The 23,402-nt window shown below is 48.3% G+C and overlaps 1 protein-coding gene across 2 annotated transcripts in view; it reads left to right on the top strand.

The window, feature by feature from the left end:
- The window catches only part of MFN2 (mitofusin 2), a 169,864-nt gene extending 147,805 nt beyond the window's left edge, over positions 1-22,059 (top strand). For both annotated transcript variants that reach the window (XM_086921284.1, XM_086921286.1), the window contains exons 16-18: positions 5,949-6,145; positions 19,806-19,940; positions 20,607-22,059. In XM_086921284.1, coding sequence (XP_086777410.1) covers positions 5,949-6,145; positions 19,806-19,940; positions 20,607-20,676 — 402 coding nt within the window. In that variant the 3' untranslated portion in view covers positions 20,677-22,059. The remainder of the gene's footprint in view (positions 1-5,948; positions 6,146-19,805; positions 19,941-20,606) is intronic.
- The last annotated feature ends 1,343 nt before the right edge of the window (positions 22,060-23,402 follow it).

The raw sequence follows: 23,402 nt of genomic DNA, 5'->3' as shown, positions 1-23,402 counted from the left end.
CCTCCTAAGAAGTCCAAAAAGTCTTCAGAGGGCAAGCCTGCCGTATCTAGCAAGGACCTTCCTGTCCCCAGGAAGCAACCACTGCTTACGGTGACGACGGCGCAATCGGCGACCACCACACCGCTTAAGACCGTCTCAACATCGACGACGACGGTATCGACGACAATGGCATCGTCGGCGTCCTCCTCGTCGACGACTCTAACTTACTCGTCGTCAGCAGGACGACCGATTTCATCCTCCGCACCGTCGACGACAAGACCGTCGACGAGGACGTCGACGACGGCACCGTCGACGAGGACGTCGACGACAGCACCGTCGACGAAGACGTCGACGACGACACCATCGACGAAAGTCACACCGTCGACGAAGCCGTCGACGAGGGGCACTCCGTCGACGAAGGGCGCTCCGTCGACGACGGCGCCGACGACGAAGCAGTCGACGAAGGAAATACTGCATAAGGCACCGTCGACGAGAGAGTCGTCGACGGATGCACCGTCGACGAAGACCATATCGACGGCTGCTGGTACCTGGAAAGAATCCGAGCTCCTGTCACATGCAATGGACGCTCAGACTTCCCACGTCTCCATTAGAATCACCAAAAGGCAGATCACTCCGGAGATGACCTCGCCTAGTAAGGTCCAACAGCTGACGCCATCCTGCTTCTTACAGGACCAGGAACCGGAGGAGGAGGAGTTTACCCAGGCCACTAGCCCTTCAGACCTGATTGTCAAGTGCCAGAGTACGGACGAAGAGCAGGAGGTTGAGGAATCGACTCCTCCAGTAGTGTCTACCCAAGCCCACAACCAGGTGACCCCAATGGTGTGCTTGCCAGCCTCCTTAGTTGCAGACTTGAGCTTTCTCGTTCAGGACTACAAATAGCGGTTTCCGCAGAAAGCCACCCCTGCTGTTCCACCAACCCCGCAGCCAACTGTGACCGTTCCTGCGCAGGGGACAAGACCCAGGCCCCCTCCACTGGTTCTTCCTAGGACACAGGACCCTGCTCAAGACCCTGTCTCGTCCGAGGAAGAGGACAGGGAACATGAAGAAGGGGAAGTCCGAGATGATGATACGGACGTGGATGCAGACCAGGACTATGTCACTCACTCTCCAGCCTCTCCGGAGCCGCAATCCTCTGAGTCTCCACCTGCAGATATTGGAGGTTTCCATAACCTCATGGAAAGGGCTGCCAAAAGGTTCCATATGTCAATGGAATCTCAGGAAACTGAATGTTTCCTCTATGACTTTAAAGAACCAACTAAGAAAACTACTAGATCGATCCCGATCATTGATTATCTACTGAAACAGGGCAAGCAGCTCATGCAATCTCCAGCTTCCCTGCAGGTAATCGTACCCAGACTGGATAAAAAATACAGAGCTACGTCGTCAGCTCCAGCATGCCTTACGGGCCACCCCAAGGCGGACTCTGTGGTCACCCAGGCGGCGCAGAAGAACTCGCGTAACCCTGCATCACCTTTATCGACACCACCAGATAAAGAAGGCAGGAAGTTGGATGCAGTTGGGAAACGTTTTTCCACTACCTCTGCGACAACGGTGAAGATTGCCAATTCCATCGCCCTTCTTGGGCGTTACAACCGCCAACTCTGGGCGGATATCGCGCCCTACATTGCCGACCTACCAGAAGATATTAAAGCGGAGGCACACTCGCTCCTTCTTGAGGGCCAAACATCGGCTTCAGAACTGATAGACTGCGCCATTGACGTGGCCATGACTGGATTCAGACAGCTGGCAGGCGCCGCTGTCCTACGACGCCAAGGCTGGCTTAAGGCCACCTCTTTCAGACAGGAGGTCCAGACCAAAATCTTAGATATGCCCTATGATGGTGATCATCTGTTCGGCGAGAAGATTGACGAAGCCCTCACTACAATTAAAAAAGACACTGACACAGCCAGAGCCCTAGGCACTCTGCAATCTCGCACTCAGTCCTTTCGTGCCAACAGGGGGAGGGGACAATCCTCCTATAGAGGATCTTATCAAAACAAGTCCTCTTACTCTTACTCACAGGGTAAGACGCAATTTCAACAGCGCCAAAACCAGTCGGGACGTCAGTCCTCCTTCAACAAATCGTCCTACAGAGGAAAAGGACAGAAGAGACCAGCAGGCAATCGCCAATGACTCTTCCAATTGGCCAGCCCCTCCACCATCGCTTCCCTTGCGACTCGGAGGAAAACTTTCTTTTTACCTTCAAAACTGGCGGCAAATAACGACAGACCGGTGGGTTCTACAACTCCTTCAATTCGGCCACTCTCTAGAATTCCTCTCAAACCCTCCTCGGACACCACCTGTCAAGCGTCCTCACAGACACCTACGGCTGCTTCTGCAAGAACTAACATCCATGCTCCAGAAGGGCGCAATAGAAAAAGTTCCACACGCCCAGATGGGGGAGGGCTTCTATTCCCACTTCTTCCTCATCCACAAGAAGGGGAAGAAATGGCGACCAATTCTCGACTTAAGAGCTCTCAACGTGTTTCTAAAGAAGCAGTCGTTTCGGATGGTCACGCTACAAGAGATCCTGGGACTCCTGGAAAAAGGCGACTACATGACATCACTCGACCTACAGGACGCCTATTACCACATCCCTATTCTCAAGGGACACAGAAAGTTCCTAAGGTTTGCAGTCGCAGGGGTACACTACCAATTCCGCGTCCTCCCCTTCGGCCTCAAATCTGCTCCAAGGATCTTTACGAAATGCCTTTCTCCTGTCGCAGCCTATCTCCGCCAGCAGGGACACCAGGTCTTCCCTTACCTGGACGACTGGCTGGTAAAGGCTCCGTCGAGAGCAGCCGCAGCCGCATCTTCCAGCGCCTGTCTGCATCTTTTCCGCCGCCTCGGCCTGACCCTCAACAGGGAAAAGTCATCCCTGACACCAGCCCGAGTCATCACCTTTCTAGGAGCGACCCTGGACACGGATTGCACGAAGGCCTTTCCATCACAGGAGAGAAAGTCGAAACTCATCTCCTTGGCCAAGTCAGTGGCATCCAAAAAGACTCTGACCGTCCGCCTCTTCAAATCGCTCCTCGGCATGATGTCGTCATGTATCCTACTCATCCCACACTGCCGCCTAAAAATGCGCCCCCTACAGGAAGAACTGTCAAAACAGTGGACACAAGCGGCGGGATCCTTCGAGGACCGCTTACGAGTCACCCAACCTCTAATCAACAGTCTACAATGGTGGACATCAGACAAACACCTATCGCAAGGACTGCCGTTCCTGCTTCCGGCGCAACCGCATATCATCACCACGGACGCATCCTTGGAGGGCTGGGGTGCAGTCCTGCAAGAACTGCAGACCAACGGAAAATGGACGCCACAGGAGTCCAAGCTCCACATCAACATTCTAGAGCTACGGGCAGTCTTCCTGGCGCTCCAGTCGTTCCTCCCGCGCATCAGAAACTCCCCAGTGCTAGTCAGGACGGACAACACCACGACTATGCACTACCTGAACAAACAGGGAGGGACGCGCTCGCTCTCTCTCTCTCGAGAATCTCAGAGGGTTTGGAACTGGCTTCTACAACATGGCATCACCCTCAAAGCCGAATACGTTCCAGGCAAGGACAACGTCCTGGCGGACGCCCTCAGCAGAGAACAGTCCCTATCCCACGAATGGGAGTTAGACGAGAGTGCATTGAACTACATCTTCACGAAGTGGGGGACACCACAGATAGACCTCTTCGCCACCAGGGAGAACGCCAGATGCCCAAGCTTCGCAAGCAGGCTTCCCCAACCAGGAACACTAGGGAATGCATTTTCAATAGCTTGGCAGAACGTGTTTGCTTACGCCTTTCCGCCATTCCCACTGATACCCAGGGTGATCAGGAAAATGAAATCGGAGCCCTGCACCCTAATCCTCATCGCCCCATCCTGGCCGAGGCAGCACTGGTACACGGAGCTCCATCGTCTATCAGTCCACCCGCCTCTTCGTCTTCACAGTCACCCAACCCTACTCACGATGTCTCACGGGCAGGTTCTCCACCCGAACCTGGGCCCTCTGAAATTGTCAGCCTGGCTCCTGACTACCGTGAGTTCAGCCATCTAAACATTCCACAAGAGTGCAAAAATGTCCTGTCCAACGCCAGAGCTAACAGCACAAAAAAGACTTATACTCTCAAGTGGAAACGCTTCTGCGTCTGGTGCGAAAAGGAAGGTCTACACCCCTTCCGGGTCACTCCCCAACAACTCCTGCCATACCTTCTACACCTGGCGCACTCAGGCCTTGCCCATGCGTCCATCAAGGTCCACTTGGCAGCAATTTCTAGGTTCACTCGAACTTCTAGGGGCCCCTCTCTGTGGGCGGACAGACTCATTAAACAATTTCTGAAAGGCCTCTTTAGGTCCTTCCCTAGACCAAAACCTGTCCCTCCAACGTGGCAGCTCAACATAGTTCTTCACCAGCTGATGAGGCATCCCTTCGAGCCTATCCACAAGTCGGACATCAAATTCCTGTCGTGGAAGACAGCCCTCCTACTTGCACTGACCTCGGCCAGAAGAGTAGGCGAATTGCAGGCCCTTTCCATCCAGGACCCATTCCTTCAATTTAAAGAGGACAGAGTCATCCTGCGTACCAACCCACGATTCATACCCAAAGTCCCTTCGGACTTCCATCTTAATGAGCCCGTGGTTCTTAAATCATTCTTTCCGAACCCATCTACTCTGGCTGAGAGATCACTGCACTCTTTAGACCTTCAGAGATGCCTAAAATTCTATCTTGATAGGACGAGACAATTCAGGAAGTCATCCCAACTCTTTGTCGCATTCAGCAGACCTAGGAAGGGCATGCCCTTAACTAAACAGAGTATATCAAGATGGATCTCCTCAGCTATAACTCTCTGCCACGAGAAGGCAGGGCGACCTCTGGACTCACGGGCCAAAGCCCACTCCACCAGAGCCATGTCTACGTCTGCGGCACTGTTTGCTGGAGTGCCACTCCTGGACATCTGTAGAGCGGCGACCTGGAAGTCCCCGCATACCTTCACCAGGCACTACTGCTTGGATGCTGAGCTGACGAAAGACGCAGCAGTGGGCAGAGCAGTGCTTCGCCATCTATTCCAGTGAGGTGAGCCCTCCTGCTTCCCACCATCCTTGACTGGTATGCACATTTCTTTGTTACTAGATTCTGCATGACATTGTATGCTGTTGTTTTTTCCTACTCTGATTCAGGCATGTGAATCTATGAAAGACACCCAAATACTGGATAAGAAATGCGTTACTTACCTGTAACAGCAGTTATCCAGTATTAGTGTCTTTCATAGATTCACATGCACCCTCCCGCCTCCCCTGGAAGGACTCGCCTCTCTCTACAGGTTTACACCTATCCAACTTGGTGCGTACGAAAATCTGAGAGACTGAGGCTCCTCACAGGAAGGTTCTAGAGGGAGGTAGTAGCTGATTGGTTGTTCCTTTTATTTTGGTCCTTTTTTACAAAAGGACACAGATAGGCTACCAAGGTGGGACCCTGGAGCCTGCTCTGTTTGGTCCTTCCTGCATAAGGACCTAGATAGGTTACTAAGGTTAGACCCTTAGACCTATTCTCTTTATGTATGTCTTAGGACATTACTTTTTTATATACCGGAGGCTCCCGTCTCGACGACGGGGAATGATTCAGGCATGTGAATCTATGAAAGACACTAATACTGGATAACTGCTGTTACAGGTAAGTAACGCATTTCTTCTTCCATAAGAGAGCTCTTGTTTCCAATGTTTCTCAAGTCTCAGAACAAAGCACAGTTTTGGGAGTAGTTTGGGGTTAATATAGCTAACAGAGAGACGTGTCGCACTAAAGTTTGATAAGTTTGATCTTCTGTGGTCTGAGACAGTATTTGTGTATTTTGCTAGGCAAGCTTAACACCTTGTATGGATAAGGAAAGAATCTTATCTTAAAAGCAATGGAAGGATCCCTCCTGATCTGCTTCACATTACTATTCTGTTTTCAGGTCTGGAAAGCTGTGGGCTGGCGGCTGATTGCTCTGTCGCTTGGTCTTTATGGTCTCCTTTTTGTGTATGAAAGACTTACCTGGACAACAAAGGCAAAAGAGAGAGCTTTTAAACGCCAGTTTGTGGAGTACGCCAGCGAAAAGTTGCAACTCATTGTCAGCTACACAGGCTCCAACTGTAGCCATCAAGTGCAACAGTAAGTGTTGATACGGTAATTGGCATCTGAGTCGCTGTGGTGTGCTGTCTTCATTAAGCCTCAAGCAATCAGTTTTTCCTGCACACCTTAGGCTTGTCCTGACAGTAGAAAACTTGAGTGCATGAGAACAGCATAGATCCATGGTTCAGAATGCATAAGGAGATAAAATGAAACTTAAGTAAACTCTGCAAGTAAATTTAACTACACATATGTAAAGAGGTATTGCTTTTTTGCCACATAGAGGTTAAAACACCCAGAGCTTCATTATGAGTGGCACAGAGTGGTATCTTGAGGGATATGGCGCTGGGCCATTCTAATTTTCCCGGTACTCCAGGCCTGGAATGACTGGTTCAGCAAACCCTGGCCATGATCATTCTGGGCCTGGAGACTCCGGACCCGAGCTTTTGTGCAGAGCTGCAGGTGGTTGCTGTGCATGGCTCTCAACATCTAACTGAAGCTTGAATGAACAACAAATGCCCCACTGCCAACTACTTTGTCCTTCGTGCTTCCACTCCACATCAGCTACGTTAGTGGCCTCAGCTCTTATTTACCAACTGTTCCAAGCACAATTTGGCCCATTATTTCCAACAGCAGGGGATAAAATGTGGATTTGGACTTGGTATTTCTGGGTGCACGTGTTACTCTCCGTTTCATAATAAATAGATTGTCCTCTGATTTACATGCAGGGAAACTGGCCAGAATCCGAGATTCTAGCCCCATGGTATTCCAATCCCCCAAAACCCAGGGAACTCATAATGAGGGTTTCAATGTAGAGATTATGATTTCGGAGGGCTCCTGAGTTTATTATAGCTCTTTCCACTTCATACTTTTACCTTTTCACTACACGTTTCATCCTCTACGTGAGACATTTTGTTTGCTTGCAAAATATCATTCTTTTGATCTGACTGAGACCACAAGAATTTTTAAGAGGCATAGCATACTGACCCAGTTTGAAGTAGGGCATTACTGATACCTTCTAATAAGAGACAGGTGTCCTGTAAACTCCCCATGTTTTCATTTGGATGTACAGCCTAACCATATCAAACGCCCTGCTTTTTTTTAAGGAGAGAGGGTTCTCGAAAGTTTGTGTGGAAGCAGCTTAGACCAAGTGTACCATTCAGAATCTGAGAGCAAGACTAACTAGCTACTTACCTTCATTAACAGTCTTTTTGGTGAATATTCTAACTGCAGATTCTTTACCATTACAATACTCCCTGGTGCCAGACTGGATCTGGAAAAAAAAATTTCAGCCACACCAGTTTCTCAGACCTTCAGACGTTTAGCGCTTCAAACAAATTGTTGCTCACAGTTTGCTGATCTCTAAATTGGAACTTTGTGTAAGATGTTAGGGAGTTCACTCCACAGAACTGGGAGGTTGAGGAGCGGTGAGGAATATACAGTTAGTGTCCACCAGAAAGAGCTTGTTCTTCGGATGGATACTGCTAATCACAGATTCCTCACCTTTAAAATAGATCAAATACAGCAGTACCTCCCAAGGGTAGAGAGTCTGTGGAGTGGACTCAGATTAGGAAGTCTTGCAGGACCGAGCAGGTAAAATGGCCCTCCCTACGAACCTAGCAGTCAAGGCAGTAGTCTTACATGAACATGTTCATTGTCGCCCACATTGCCACCTGGCAAATTTATGGACCTGGAACCCCCCTTTCCAGTACCATTCTAGCAGCCTTATCTGTGGTAGAATGAGCCTACAAGGCCCTCACTGGGTTGCTTCTTGACCAGCGTGTAGCAGTTTTGAAGCAGAACACTACCCACTGCAACAAGGTCTGTTTTCTGCACCTCTGTATCCTTCTGTTGAGAAAACACCACAAAGAGTTGCTTGTCCAAACGGTGAGTAAAAAATGTTGGCAAAGTAATGGCTTGGCCAACGTAAAAAAGAAACAACATTTTGACAGAAATGCTGCCCTGGGTTGTCGGCACCAATTTGACTGGGGAAAAAGTGATATAGGGTACTGAAAGTGCCTGCAGTTCATTAACTTGGAGTGAAGCCTTGCAATGAGTAGATGATTATCAGCTCAGAATGTGTGCATAAGATGAGTTAAACCCTGTAACAAACTCCTCCAATCAGCAACTTAATATAGTTGATCATGTAAACTCCAAAAGGCTGAAAAGGCCGATAAATATCCTTTACTGTGCCCACAACAAGGTCCTGCTGGGTCAATGCAAGAACTAACCTTAACCCATCCAAAGGTTTGGTCTGCAGGGGAGGCGATCACCACACCTGGCAATAACTTTCTCTCAGTGCCCAGCGTAGATGGTGTCTGGCTGTAAGGATTCAGAAAAGGGGGTGGTGATGGACAGAGTATCTGAATTAAACAGAACACTCGTACCCAGTCAACAGATCAGGGCTTGATCCATCACCTTTTTTTAGCTCACTGCACCATCCCAGCTCAGAACCTGGCTACATGCAAATTAGTCTGTCCCTGGCCCAGTGCATCATGGGAACAGGGCAAACCAAACTACCAAGCCAATTCTTATACTGGAAAGGAAACAAGCTTCCGGGGACCGGTTTCTGGCATTACAGCCATCTTCGGCCCGGCTTGCTTAAATCCTGATGGTGCAGTGAGCAAGGGACTCACATCTGAGTATACCCTTCCACGCTTATGGTGGATAAAACGATTCAGAAAAGGGGGTGGTGATGGACAGAGTATCTGAATTAAACAGAACACTCGTACCTAGTCAACAGATCAGGGCTTGATCCATCACCGTGTTTTAGCTCACTGCACCATCCCAGCTCAGAACCTGGCTACATGCAAATTAGTCTGTCCCTGGCCCAGTGCATCATGGGAACAGGGCAAACCAAACTACCAAGCCAATTCTTATACTGGAAAGGAAACAAGCTTCACCGGAAAGGAGACAAGCTTCCGGGGACCGGTTTCTGGCATTACAGCCGTCTTCGGCCCGGCTTGCTTGAATCCTGATGGTGCAGTGAGCAAGGGACTCATGTCTGAGCATACCCTTCCACGCTTATGGTGGACAAAACGATTCAGAAAAGGGGGTGGTGATGGACAGAGTATCTGAATTTCTGAATTGTTTTGGCCACCACAAGTGTGGCAGGGTATACTCGGACATGAGTCCCTTGCTCACTGCACCACCAGGATTCAAGCAAGCCGGGCCGACTACGGCTGAAATGCCAGAAACCGCTCCCCGGAAGCTTGTCTCCTTTCCGGTGAAGAATTGGCTTGGTAGTTTGGTCTGCCCTGTTCCCATGAGGCACTGGGTCAGACTAATTTGCATATAGCCAGGTTCTGAACTGGGGTGATGCAGTGAGCTAAATAACGGTGATGGATCAAGCCCTGATCTCTTGACTGGGTAAGAGTGGTCTGCTTAATTCAGACATTCTGTTCATCACCACCCCCTTTTCTGAATCGTGGCTGTAAGGATGACCTCCATTACCTCAGTCTGGAAAATCAAGTACATTCAACTGCTGCTGCTCAATCCCCACACATGTAGGTGTAGATTGGGTAGGCTTGGATGCAGGACCCTGCCCTATTGCTGAGCAGAAGGTCCTCTGGAACAGGTAGCCAGAAGGTGGGTAAATGCTCAGGAGCTGTTGGCACCTTACTCTCCAGGCCCAGTTTGAGGGTGCTCAAGACGGAGCGGGCCCAAGTCTTCTTGATTATCTCAGAACTCGAGGTAGTGGTGGAAACACATACTCAATCCTGTGTCGTATCTCGGGCACAATGCATTTCCTAGTAAGTGTTCTGGAGAAAACTCCAATGCATAAAGGTTTGGCCACTGCTTGTTCTCAGCAGTGGCGAACAGATTTAGCCTGGTAATTTCCCATTATTCGAAGATGCCCTGCACCACCATGAGGTAGAGATGCTACTTGTGGTACGCCAGTCAATGCCTTCTCAACTCATCTTCTGGTATTCAGAGATCTCGCAAGATGTTTGGTAACAGTAAGATGTGTTGCTGGTCCAACTAGCTACAGAGGGCCTTCTGACACAGAATCTAGAACCCCACTGATGGCATACACTGATTCCTGGGCTTCCAAGGTGACTAGACACAGACTATGAACCAGTGATGTAGAAATATTTTTTATCCTTACTTCACCAGATTGGGTAAGAATCCTCCTCTTGATCCCAAAAGGTGGAAGGCCAATTCACATAAGAGTCCTCTCTTCCTGGAACTCCATCTCCCACTTGTTCTTCCAACTCAGAGTAGAAAATGGTTGAACAGTCTTACAGTTCATCATGGCAGTATCTGTAAGCAAGCTAGTAATAAATGGCACTGGAGACTGAAGCTGGATGAGAAAGTAAACAGAACAGTGACCTTCAAGATGAAGGGGTGTTTAGTGGCTGGTGTCCTACTTCATACAAAAGGGGTCTATTCACCCTAAGATACAATTTAGGAGTAATTAACAGGCTAAGAGAAGCCCAGATCCAAATTAAACACCAGGAGCAGATCCTCCATCATACCTTCTCTCACAAAAGCTGTCAAAGCCCTGTCCTTTTGTTGCCATACCCTGCACGTCCAAAGACTGACTCCGGTCCACCTGACCAATTGCTGAATAGGTAGGAAACTTCAAACAAATGGATATTGTGTTCTCTTAGGGATTAATTCCCAAATACATTCATTTTTGTAGAAAAGATAACTAGAAGCCATTTATTTGATCTAATAACTAATCCTTTTTGAAGGTCAGTCTGTGCATTTAGTACTCTGCATGATTGCAACTTATTGGCTTTGCCAGTTCTTGTTTCTTAAGGTCCTTTACAATTTCCTACTCAACCAAGCAATCTTTTGTTTTTATTATTGTGAATCCCATTTTGAATGCATACGATCCCTCAATTTTTGTTCTGGCTGTGATCAAAAGTAGAAATCGGACAGGCGTTTCATCACCAGTCGCCTGGCAAACGCGTGTTTAAAGCTTCGACACTCAGTGGATTATTGCTTTGTTTATATCCGGAATGCTACATGTGCAAGCGTGTATACTCTCATGACAAACTGTATGCCTATGATTTATACCAATACAGCTTTAATGGCTTTCCACCTTTGTGTGCCCATTCTGTAGTAGGGATATCTCTGTTATAGTCCTAATCTAGTGAATAGTCCCGCCCATGTGCGTGGACCCCGGAGCAATCAAAAATAATCTCTTAAAGTGTCGAAAAGATGCAGAACTGCACAGACACTTAAGAGAGAATTAAAGACAGATAATGCAGCCTATAAAACCAGGCTACACTGTCCATTACTACAAGTAGAAATTCCACCAAAAATCCACAAACAGCAAAGCCTGTCCAGATTTCCCTTGCCTCAACAGCAAGAACCCCTCTGGAATGATAGAGAGGAAGACCTGGACAGACAAGCCCCATAGGCTGCCATTATGTGGCTCAGAACAGGATACTGTGCCTATAAGAGAACTTTCTAGAACTTCACAGTATCCCAGAATGCACTGCAGGTCCCTTTTACTTTCAGTTCTTTTTTCCGGCTCCTGCAAGCAGGACCCTGGAGCATTGAGCTCTCCCGTTTCAAGGGTTTATTGGTGATTTTTCACTTTTGTTTCAAGTTGAGTGCTTTCTAAAGTACTTTGGTGCCTTTCTTCTTGTTTATTGCACCCTTTTGATGTCAAATATGCCTGCATTATTTGACAAATGTCCGGAGTGCTCCAGGAAGAAGGCCAAATCAGATCTGTATGAGGTGTGTATCCTCTGCCTTCCCTCTTCCCATGTCCCAGAGGAGTGTGTGATTTGTCAGGGCTTCTCTGGCAGGACCCTGAAGGACAAAAAGAAGATCAGGCTTCAGGGCCTTGAGGAAAGAAGGCTGAAGGCGCAAGGTGGGTCTGGAGGGGCTTCCTCTGCTCGTGCTGAGGCCTCTGGGGGGCTCCCCCTGCTCGTGCTGAGGCCTCTGGGGGGCTCCCCAGGGGCAGGAAGACCAGCAAGCGTCCCCATTCTCCATCTGGGTCGATTGCACCTACTACGGCGTCGAGGGGGATAACTACAGTCTGTTCCCCGTCTTCTGGGGCGAAGCGACGTCGACGCTCGACGTAGAAGGAACTGAACAGACCGCCGTCAAAGTCTCCTGTGACGATTTTGTCGTCGTCGGAGTCATCGTCGAGTGATCGACGTCGAAAGGCCCGGCGTCGGCGCTCGCCGTCGAGGCGACACCGCCGTTCGCCGTCGGCGAAAAGGAGAAGATCGTCGTCGATGGGATCCTCGTCGTCGAAGAGAGGATCGCCGTAGAGGCGAAGGAGGTCGCCGTCGAGGCGAAGGCACTCGCCGTCGAGGGAGAGACGGTTGACGCCGAGGAGAAGACGCTCGCCGTCGAGGGACCGACGCTCGCCGTCCGGTCGCCGTTCTTCGATGCCGAAGAGACGTGGAAGGAGGTCTGGCACCATGGGAGGTTCGCCAACGTTCCAGGCTGGAAAGGAAGGCGGATCACCGGGTTCGGTGTACTCTGTGGTATATACCCCGTCACAGAGGCCGGTTACACCCCCGCCTCCATTACCGAGGGGGCTCGCTCCGAGGGCCCCTACTCCTCCTCCTCTACCACCACTTCCTCAACCTATACCTCGACCTCAGCTGCCAGCAGACAAGCCGCCTCCGGTCCCTCCGAGGTCGGTCTCACTGGCCCGGCTTCCGACCCCTCCCAAGGGGACACCTAAGCCGAAGGCCCCGGCCAAACCAAAGTCGCCCGCTCCAGTGGAACCGGCGGATCGACCGAAGCCAAGGAAGTCACGATCAGGCTCCTGACGGAGAGGGAGAGCGAGGAGTCGACGTAGATCCTCCACCAGGTCAAGACGTCGCTATAGGAGGCGTGGATCTAGGTCCCGCACGGACTCCTCCAGGTCCAGGACCAGGACCTATTCACTGACCTTGTCGGAATCCCCAGGGACAAGGGTGTCTCCGGTGGACAACATCAGCACATTCCAGGATGTTCTCCTGAGGGGGGCGGCAAAATTGGGAATCACGGTGACGGCTCCAACACCCACGACGTCCATGATATTTGAGACGCTTCACAAGAAGCATTTGTCTCGCCCTCTACTGCCACTAGTGCCTGGTTTGGTAGAGCCTGCGGAGGAGCTGTTGAAGGCCGCTCCCTCCCGACTTCTGAAGAAGTACAGGGCCACGGATTCGGACCCGACTTTTCTGCGGATAGACCCAGTGCCTGACTCTGTTATAGTGACGGCGGCCAGGAAGTTACATTCTACCTCCCCGTCCTCAACCCTACCGCCCGATAACGAGAGCCGATGGATCGACTCAGCTGGTAGGAAGGCTTGTGGGACTGGATCCACGGTCATGAAGGCGTTCAGCGATGCGGCGTTGCTAGGGCGGTATGACCGTGCCCTGTGGGACTCCCTGCAACAGTTCCCAGAACTTCTGCCACGAGACAAGAGGGAGGACTTCCAAGAGATACTCAAAGAGGGGATGCTGGTTTCTAACCAGGTCATCAGCGTGGATGTCTCTCTTTTGGCTGCCCATGGGTACTGTCATGGGATCAACCAGCGGCGCCATGCTTGGCTCAGGCTCACATCACTCAAGCCGGAGGCCCAGCAGCGGGTGGCCAATTTGCCCTTTTCCGGGGAAACCCTGTTCGGAAAGCATGCCGATGATGAGATGGCCTACATGAAGGCGGAGGCAGAGACCCTGACGACTGTGGGTTTGGAGAAGCCCAAAGAATAGAGGGCCTACCGCCCGTTCCAGAGACGGTTCGGTGCACAGGGAAGAGGACGAGGGCATTCTTCGGGACAGCAGCAGCAGCAACAACAGCAGCAGTTCCGGAGACCCTTCCAGAAGCGCCAGAAGGGTAGAGGGGGACAGCAGTTCTCTACAGCTAACAAGGGCCCGGCCGGGTCTCGAACTTGAGCGGTTACTTCCCCTTCATCCGTTACCCGCTCCAGTGGGGGAGGGAGCATTCAATTTTTTCTGGCAGAGTGGAGAAAAATTACTCAGGACAAGTGAGTGCTGAATATTGTTTACAATGGATACAGTCTTCGGTTCACCAGCCAGCCTCCATCAATTCCTCCGGTCAGCTCGCAGTTTCAACTGCGCGAGCTCCAGGCGGAGGCCGATATCCTTTTAAGGAAAAGGGCGATAGAAGACGTACCTCTGTCTCAAACAAGAAGAGGTCGTTACTCCCGGTTCTTCCTGGTTCGCAAGAAGGACAAGAACGAGTTCATGCCCATTTTGGACTTGAGACAGGCAAACAAGTGGATTCGCTGAGAAAAGTTATGCATGCTGTCGTTGCATCAGATTTATCCTCAGTTGCAACAGGGAGACTGGCTATGTGCAATAGTCCTACAGGATGCGTACTTCCATGTGCCCATTGCACACACACACACAGGAAGTTCCTGCGATTTTAAGTCGGCACCAATCATTATCAGTACACAGTACTGCCATTCGGGCTGAAGTCTACGCCCAGAACATTCTCGAAGTGCATGGCAGTGGTAGCAGCACACCTAAGGAAGAACAAGGTGTTGGTCTACCCTTACCTGGACGATTGGTTGATCAAGGCCTCCTCCTTCTCGGAAGCTCAGGCACACTTCCAGAAGACGTGTGTTCGCTTGAACAAGCTGGGGTTGCACATCAACATGTCCCGACTCCGGTCCAGTGCATTCAGTACTTGAAAGCCACCATCAATACGCTGTCAGAAAGCGTGTCTCCTTCGGAGGAGCGAAGATTATCACTCCTTCGGAAGGCTCAGGCTCTTATGACCACTCCATCTACAACAGTGAGGACGGTGTCTTCTCTACTGGGATCGATGGCCTCTTGTATCTTCCTAACGCCACACGCACGACTGCACATGAGACCGCTGCAGGAGTGCTTGGAGGATCAGTGGGATCAGAGGAAAGGGTCTTGGGACGACAAGATACGACGGTCTCTGCATGCTCTTCAGTCTCTGAAGTGGTGGTGTTCAGCGGAGAATCTCCTCAGAGGGGTTCTCTTCCACAAGGACATTCCCACTCAGACTATCGTGACGGATGCTTCTCTCCAGGGCTGGGGAGCGCACTCTGGAGACTTACAGATTCAAGGAACCTGGTCACCGACGGAGTCCACGTATCACATCAACTTCCTGGAACTCAGAGCTGTTCACTTGGTACTGAAGGCCTTTCATCCGTCCTTCCAGACCAACTCTCTGCTTGTACAGACGGACAATACGACCACAATGTATTACCTCAACAAGCAGGGGGGGCCCGAGATCACGCACTCTGTCGCAGGAGGCGCAGGCGATCTGGCGATGGCTTCTGGCAAGAGGACTGACGATAACGGCTATCCATCTACCAGGTGTGCAGAATGTTCAGGCGGACGCACTGAGCAGACTGATTCAGGAAAACCACGAATGGGTCTTAAACAAGGAAGTACTAGGAGAATTCTTCGCAAGGTGGGGGACTCCAGACATAGATCTGTTCGCCACCGCCAAAAACAGCAAATGCCGAGACTTCGCCTCCAGGTACTACCAGCAGGGGACGTTGGGGAATGCGCTATGGATCAACTGGTCGAACCGCTTTCTGTACGCTTTTCCACCCATTCCCCTGATTCCGGCGGTGCTCATCAAGCTGTCCCAGTCCAGGGCGCGGATGATCCTGATTGCCCCGGAATGGCCCAGGCAGTGGTGGTTCACGGACCTGCTTCACCGGTCTCTTCTTTCTCACATACGGCTGCCGTGTAGGCCGGACCTTCTCACGAAGTTCGGGGGCAGATGTTGCACCCCAACCTCTCGTCTTTGAGTTTGGCGGCATGGCTCCTGAGATAGTGCAATATGGCCATTTGAATCTACCTGAAGATTGCATGGACATACTGAAGGAGGCTTCCTATGCTTACAAGTGGAAAAGGTTTTGCATCTGGTGCAAGTCCAAGAATTATGACCCGACGACGTGTAAGGAAGATGTCATCCTTCCATATCTTCTGCATCTGGCGCAGTCTGGCTTTAATATCCATTCCATTAAGGTCCATCTTCCTGCGCTGACTGCCTACAGGAAATGCCCTTCACAGACTTCCTTCTTTCAGATCCCTGTGATCTGAGATTTTTTGGAAGGCTTGAAGAAATTGTTCCGTCCTGTCCGGCTTCCTTCGCCTTCATGGGAATTGAATGTGGTGCTGTTTAGATTGATGGAGCCTTATGAACCTATTCATAAGGCTTCATTGCAGCACCTGTCCTGGAAGGCGGCGTTCCTCGTGGACATCACATCGGCCTGCAGGGTGAGTGAAATTCAGGCGTTGTGTTGCCAGGAAACTTATACTGTATTTCATTCTGCTAAGGTTGTTATGCGAACTCACCCTAAATTTCTTCCTAAGGTTATATCTGATTTTCATGTTAACCAGACCATAACTTTACCTACGTTTTTTCAGAATCCTTCCTCTCCAGCGGAAAGGTCGCTACATTGCCTGGATGTTAGGAGGGTGTTGAAATTTTATCTGGATAAGACCAAGGATATTCGTAGGTCAGATCAATTGTTTATCAATTATGGATCAATCAGGACCGGTCTTGCTACCTCTAAGCAGTCCATCTCTAGGTGGATTATGTCCTGCACACAACTGTGTTACCAAAAGGCTAATAAGACCTTAGGGGGTAAACCTAAGGCTCATTCCACCAGGGGCAAAGCTGCCACGACGGCTTTGCTCCTTAATGTTCCTATTGCTTAGCAGTCGATCCATACCTTTGCTAAGCATTACTGCCTGGACACTGATGCCAGGGCAGACGCTCAGGTTGGGCAGGCTTCGCTGCGAAATCTGTTTGCACAATAGTGGTGTTATTTCTCGTTTCTCCACCGCCGCTTTGGTGTGGGGATGGGCTTGCCATTCTATTCACTAGATTATGACTATACACAGAGATCCCCTACTACAGAAGGAGTAGTTTCTGTCCTGTAACTCCAGTTCTGTAGTAGGGGTATCTCTGTTATAGTCATAAGCGCACGCCCTCCTTCCTGGTGGAGAGAGATATTTTTGTAAGGAATGCTACAGGTTTGGAGTGTTACGCCTTCAAAAAGAACTGAAAGTAAAAGGGACCTGCAGTGCATTCTGGGATACTGTGAAGTTCTGGAAAGTTTTCTTAAAGGCACAGTATCCTGTTCTGAGCCACATAATGGCAGCCTATGGGGCTTGTCTGTCCAGGTCTTCCTCTCTATCATTCCAGAGGGGTTCTTGCTGTTGAGGCAAGGGAAATCTGGACAGGCTTTGCTGTTTGTGGATTTTTGGTGGAATTTCTACTTGAAGTACTGGACAGTGTAGCCTGGTTTTATAGGCTGCATTATCTGTCTTTAATTCTCTCTTAAGTGTCTGTGCAGTTCTGCATTTTTTCGACACTTTAAGAGATTATTTTTGATTGCTCCGGGGTCCACGCACATGGGCGGGACTATTCACTAGATTATGACTATAACAGAGATAACCCTACTACAGAACTGGAGTTACAGGACAGAAACTACTCCTTATTTGCAAAGCAGCCACTTAGCTAGTTGCTCATGCCTTCCATGAGCATGTGCCATAGATGTTACGTCTAAATTTCAGGCTTAATTCAACCAAGCCCTCAAGAAAAATCTTTAAAAACATCCATCTGAGATTTTAGTTGGTAGCCTTTTAGCTGCCTCTTCAGTTATGTTATGTTAAAAATAATTATAGAGCACACATACACCAAACGGTTTCTTGGCTCTAAATATAGAAATAGTCTGCTGCTTGTTTGGTCATTCATATGCCTGGGAAAATAACCGGTTTTTAAGAATCTCCTGAATAGCGGGTAGCTTGTAGAGGATCTAATGTTAGAGGGAAGAGAGTTCCAAAAGGAGGGGCTAAGACCGCAAATTTAGAACCACGTAGTCTCTTCAGTGATGTCGGGATGGTATGTTGTCTTCCATAAACCTGGAAAAAAGGGGGACTAGGTGTTCTAGTAAGTGCAGATCACTCATTGTTGAGATTCTTGTTTATGTAATCCTAAATCCCTCCTCCTTCAGGCAATTTATCCTCCTACAGTGTTTTCCCTTTTGTTCTAAAGTTGAAAGAAAAGAGAGAGAAAGAGAGAAGCCAGAAGAGGGAGGTAGGGCAATATTGCGGACAGAACCGTTCTTGCATGTGAGCTTCAGTCTTTCTCTGTGCTCAACAAAAGTGTGTTCCTGCCCTCTAATCTACTGTTACTTGACCTATCAGGAGTCTGGATGAATAAGGACTTTGGACTGCCAGCGCGAGTCATTTTTTTTTTGTAAAACCATTTTTATTGCAGAGTCATATCACATATACATCTTACATTTACGAGCGTCTTGCTTGGCCATGTGGCATTACTTGGTTCCCCCCTGGGTAATTCGTTTACACAGCCTGTAAGCCCACAACCCGGGGGTCGGGCGGCGTCATCCTCACCGTCTCCCCTCGTAGCAACTCTTGTGCGCCCCCAAAAACCCTTGCAAGACTTCTTTCGATCTACTTTTAAATTTTTTCCCTCCCTTCTCCCCCCCCCCTTCTTCTCCCCCCAAACTCCCCCCTCCCCCAACTCCCTGTGCCTGCTCCTACGACTGGACTCTCTGTTAGTGTATGTGTTTGAACTCTGTCAGGAGTGATCCGGGATATTCAAAGAAAGTGTTCCTGGTGCGTCTGTGGGTTCATCAGTACCTGAGTTGGAATGCCCTTCCTCCTCCCCGAGTGTACTATCCCGCAATGCCTGCACTAGTGCTTCCCATGCCGCTTCCAGCGCTCTATTGTACGCCTTGCGGCGGGCCATCTGGATCTTAAAGTACTTTCGCTCGCTGCCCATTTAAGGCATTCGTTGAGCCATCTTTTGTGCGTAAGCCCCTTTTTGGATTTCCAGTTTCTGGTTATTTCTCTCTTAGCCACTATCAGTCCCATATCGATAAACTTGCTTGTTATCCTATTCTTAGGTGTGTGTGGAAACCAGTGTAGCACCCCCACTGCTTTTGGTGTATTGCAGTTCCCTGTCCGTTACGTTATTCAAGGTCTCGCCAATCTCCTGACAATAGTCCCTTAAGCATGGACAGTCCCACAACATATGTCCTAAATCCGCCCCTGCAGTGCTACATCTGGGGCAGGCCGCATTCTCAATCCCAAAATACTTCCTGAGTTTTCCTGGTGTAAGGTAGGCTCTATGGAGAATATAAAAATATATCAATTGGAAGCGTGCGTTCCTCGTACTCGTCCTTGCTCGTCTTATTAATTGCCCCCATGTTGTGTCAGGAATCTCCATCTGAAGGTCCAGTTCCCATTTGGCCTTCAACTTTGTCAGCGGTTTTAGAGGTTCTCGCAGCATTCTAGAATAAAAACACGTCACTGCTTTGTATGTACCAGCTGCCATCATTGTGTATTGGCATGCCATAGACATGGTGGGCTCTAGCAGCCCCTCCTACTGCCAGCGCAAGTCATGTGGCAGCTTGCATACACTAGCCAATGGTTTCCGTATCCGGTGTGTGTATGTGTGTTATGCCCTCCCTTTCCTCCAACCCCCCCTCCCCCACCACCACCACTACCACACCAGGCTTTCATCAATGTTCTGCCTAGTAATCCTCAATGACTTGAGTTATAGCTGCGCAGTTTCATTCCAGTGATAAGAAGCACAATGAACGTTTAAAATGTGATAGAAATTAAAGTGTAATCTCTACTAATCTGTGCCATAGCATGTTACAAATATAGACACAAGTCTCAGGTTGTCACGTTTCAAAGTGGAAGGTAATCCACAATTGTCCTTGTTTTTCATGCCTTTCTCTGTCTCATAGGGAACTGGCTGGCACTTTTGTGCACTTGTGTCAGCAGGTTGATATAACACGTGAGAATCTGGAGCAGGAAGTGACCACATTGAGTAAGAAGATTGAAATCTTGGATTCACTACAGAGTAAAGCCAAACTTCTCAGGTGAGAGGCATTCTTTGCATCCTTCTATACACTCATGACACTGTACACTTCAATGATAGTAACACTTCTTAATGTTGAAATGCGGATTCTCATTGTTTGACAAATCTTTTCAGGCATCTAGGAAGTACTTCAGTTCTTTCTCTGCAGTTTGAAAAATTATTATTATGTGCCAAAACACCTTCACATATTTTTGGTCTGTATGACTCAGTCATTCCTCCCAAAGACAGGCAGTGGCAATAAAAAGTAATTGAAGCAGAACACCTTGGGATGCCATCTATCGTAATCCACACTGCCTTCACATTGACCGCACCTTTATGGTGGTGCTATATTCCTTTCTGCTGGATGTGTTCATTCCATATCTCTTTCATGTAATCTGATATACGCCCTGTACAGTAATAATCAAAACAAGGTGCAAAAGATTCATTAGTTATTCTTTGGAAGATGATGCAACAGACAGACTTGTGTGTGGGCTCATTCGCTGGAAGAGAGCTCAGTGGGATAGTGGGTTCGTTTTGGGGGTGTCAGAAACGTGGTGGAATGCAGGTAAAAGAGGATCCTTTCCTCCTCCATGGGCAGGCAGCAGAGGTAAAGTTGTTAACTCTGAAAGTGGCAAAGTATGCCCGCTTGTGAAATTTGAAGTTATTTACCCGTTGATTTGTCTTGCAGGAATAAGGCTGGATGGCTGGACAGCGAGCTGAACATGTTCACTAATCAGTATTTGGAGCAGAGTCGGTAAAAGAGGAACACAAAGCAACATCTGGAGATGCACTGAGGGAACATAGGGCCTGGCAACCAAGAAGGAACACTGGATCCCTGCAGAGGATCAACAGCAGCTTATTATTGAGTGTTGCCTCAAAGTGTAAATACTGTTTTGTTTTATGATACTTTGTTCCTTATTTAAATTTTGGTCACTTGTAAGTGTTCTGTTTTTGTTGGATGAACATGGCCAATGCCATGACTGTTAGGGCAGTATAAGGAGGGCGCAAAAGGTAGCTGTGCACTTATTCTATATTTGCTACCAATCTAGAGTTCTGGCCTGGAAGGAAAAATTAAATTGTGTTTGTCTGCATCCCTTTCCTGCTGCCAGATGTTAAACTTCATGCATTTGCAGTTAACTATGGCCTCTGATATGATTTCGGTATTTACCGCACCCAGGTTTAGCAGGTACACCGAAGCCGAAGACTGCCAAGACTTGTGGAACATCCCTTGACTTTCACATTCATGCCAACTACAGGAACCCTGTTCTCAGCTGTGGATTATAGGCGTTGGCTAAGCCTTAAATCCCCACAAGGATTCTTTCACCCACTTATTTCATAAGATTATTTTCTGTCTATTTGTGCAGGCGTGTGCAGCATCTTCCCTCTTATCAACTTTCAGTCGTAGGTACTTCACACTTTTTTAAATTACATACTGCACTTCAAGGGTACCAGTCATCAGCACAGGGCATGTGCATACACAGAGTGATACTAGCGAAGTGCCATTTTGTGTTTAAGATGTTGTTTTGCCAAATGTGTTTATATCGCTTGGAACTGGTCTCTTTTGGCACCAGTGAAATTTCATGGGAAGGGGCAGCTTCTGCCTTTCTGCCTCGGGAAAGAAAGTAACATTGATTTCAGTTGGAGACTTCTCAGGATAGCTTGACAGGGATAATATATGCTTTACTGTACTTTTGATCTTTTAGCCAAATATTTATAATTATGATCTTTTTTCTGTTTAATATACAGATGCACTACATTTACAGTTGCCAATATATAAAACTTCGTAAGCAAACAAATTTAGCATATGTTTTGACTATATGAAGGTAAGTTGTTAAACAAGATTCGAAGGTTTTGAGGTAAGGTCAGGGGATGATCCACAACTGTATGTTTTCCAGTAGGCACTGCTTGTGTGGCATTGTGCCCTGTCTGCAGGGCAGTGTGCCAGTTCATGCCTTGTCTGATTGCAAGGGTAGTGGGCTTGGTTAGGGTACAGGCAGATCTATTTAAATGCACTTTATTGATGGCTGCTAGTGTTTTATAACTTTTCCACAAGTTAATCTTACACACTTTTGGCTGTCTGTTCCTGTCAATACTGTTAATACTGAGAACCAACGTCAAAATAAATTGTAATTAAATAAAAATCCTTGTTAAGAATGTTTAATTTATTGTGCTGCTTGGACAAAAACCCTTCCTGTGTAAATGAATGTTACTGACTGTGGGAATAACAGTACTTGTTGGCCTTCTGATCCTTCAATGATATGCCTGGAATGTCCTGCCTTTGGGTGCTGCTGAGCATTTGCATCACATGTTAAAAATAAACAAGGGTAGGGCCTGAATGGCTCTTCCGCTACCCAGGGTCTGCCCACACCCGATCACATCAGTATAGTCTCATTTATTGCTCTGTATTTTCCATGTCTTTGAATGGAGTAGTTTATGTCTAGCTTGTAATGTAGCTGAGGGAGTAACTTCTACATACTTCCATTTTTCTGCTCCATCTATCTTAAGAGACACTTCTCAAGCAGGATTGTAAGTTAGTGGAGAAGTATTTTTATATGTTTACTCATTTATTTATTTAACTTATTTATAATGTGCATGGTTTTGCCTTTCTGTTACTTCAGAACGCAGCTAATGATGGCATTTAAACAGGTTGGAGTGAGGGGAGGGAGGGAGAGGTAGACTTGAGTCTAATCAATCAGGTAGGATCCATGTCTGATATTCTTCCGGTGCAACCAATAGGGTACAATGTTCAATTGAAACGCAGTGTAAATAGTTTAGCTTTCAGCAGTTTCCTGAACCACTTGTGATTGGGTACCGCAAGCATAAAATGACAAGCATAAAACAAATTGACCCTGTGGCCAATACTACACGGACTATCCGGCCAGCCAGAAGGCAGAAGTTTAGGCTCCCGTTCAGGGAAATTCTTGCAGCTCAAACCAGAGAGCAAATCTAGTTGCCCTGAACAATTAACACCAGGCACAAAAATGTGCCATCTTCCTACTGTGTGACAATATGAGATGGGCATTTAATTAAATGTTATGCATTAAAATGGCTCACAAGAAACATCCCTGAAAAGGGCTTCAGCAACGAAACCTGGTGGAGGGATTCATGTAGTGACCAGACTGCACATGCATTTATTTTCTTGTGGATCTAAAAATCAAAACACGTTGCCATGCTGAACACTTTCTTTCAGAACCCAGTTGTTGTAGAGCATAAATATTCCAAAAAGCAAATTCCAGCCCACAAAACCTATGCTGATAGCATTAGGTGCATTTTAAACCAGAAATCCTGAGATACTGAGCAGAGCTTACAACACGATCAGCGGAGCAGGGAACAAGTACTGGAAACTACCAAAAACAAGATTTACAGGCTTTTCTATCAATTGCGCTCCCACTGCCTGTGAAGTGAGTGGACACCAGGGGCTTTCCAGCTATAAGTATGTCTGCAATGTGGTTTTTTTTTTTGTAAGACTTTATTTACATTTGCC

The sequence above is a fragment of the Lissotriton vulgaris genome, chromosome 5 (assembly GCF_964263255.1).
Source record: "Lissotriton vulgaris chromosome 5, aLisVul1.2, whole genome shotgun sequence".
NCBI classification, from domain to species: Eukaryota; Metazoa; Chordata; class Amphibia; order Caudata; family Salamandridae; genus Lissotriton; species Lissotriton vulgaris.
Note: the sequence above shows the minus strand (reverse complement) of the source record. Positions and strands in the feature narration are given on the sequence as shown.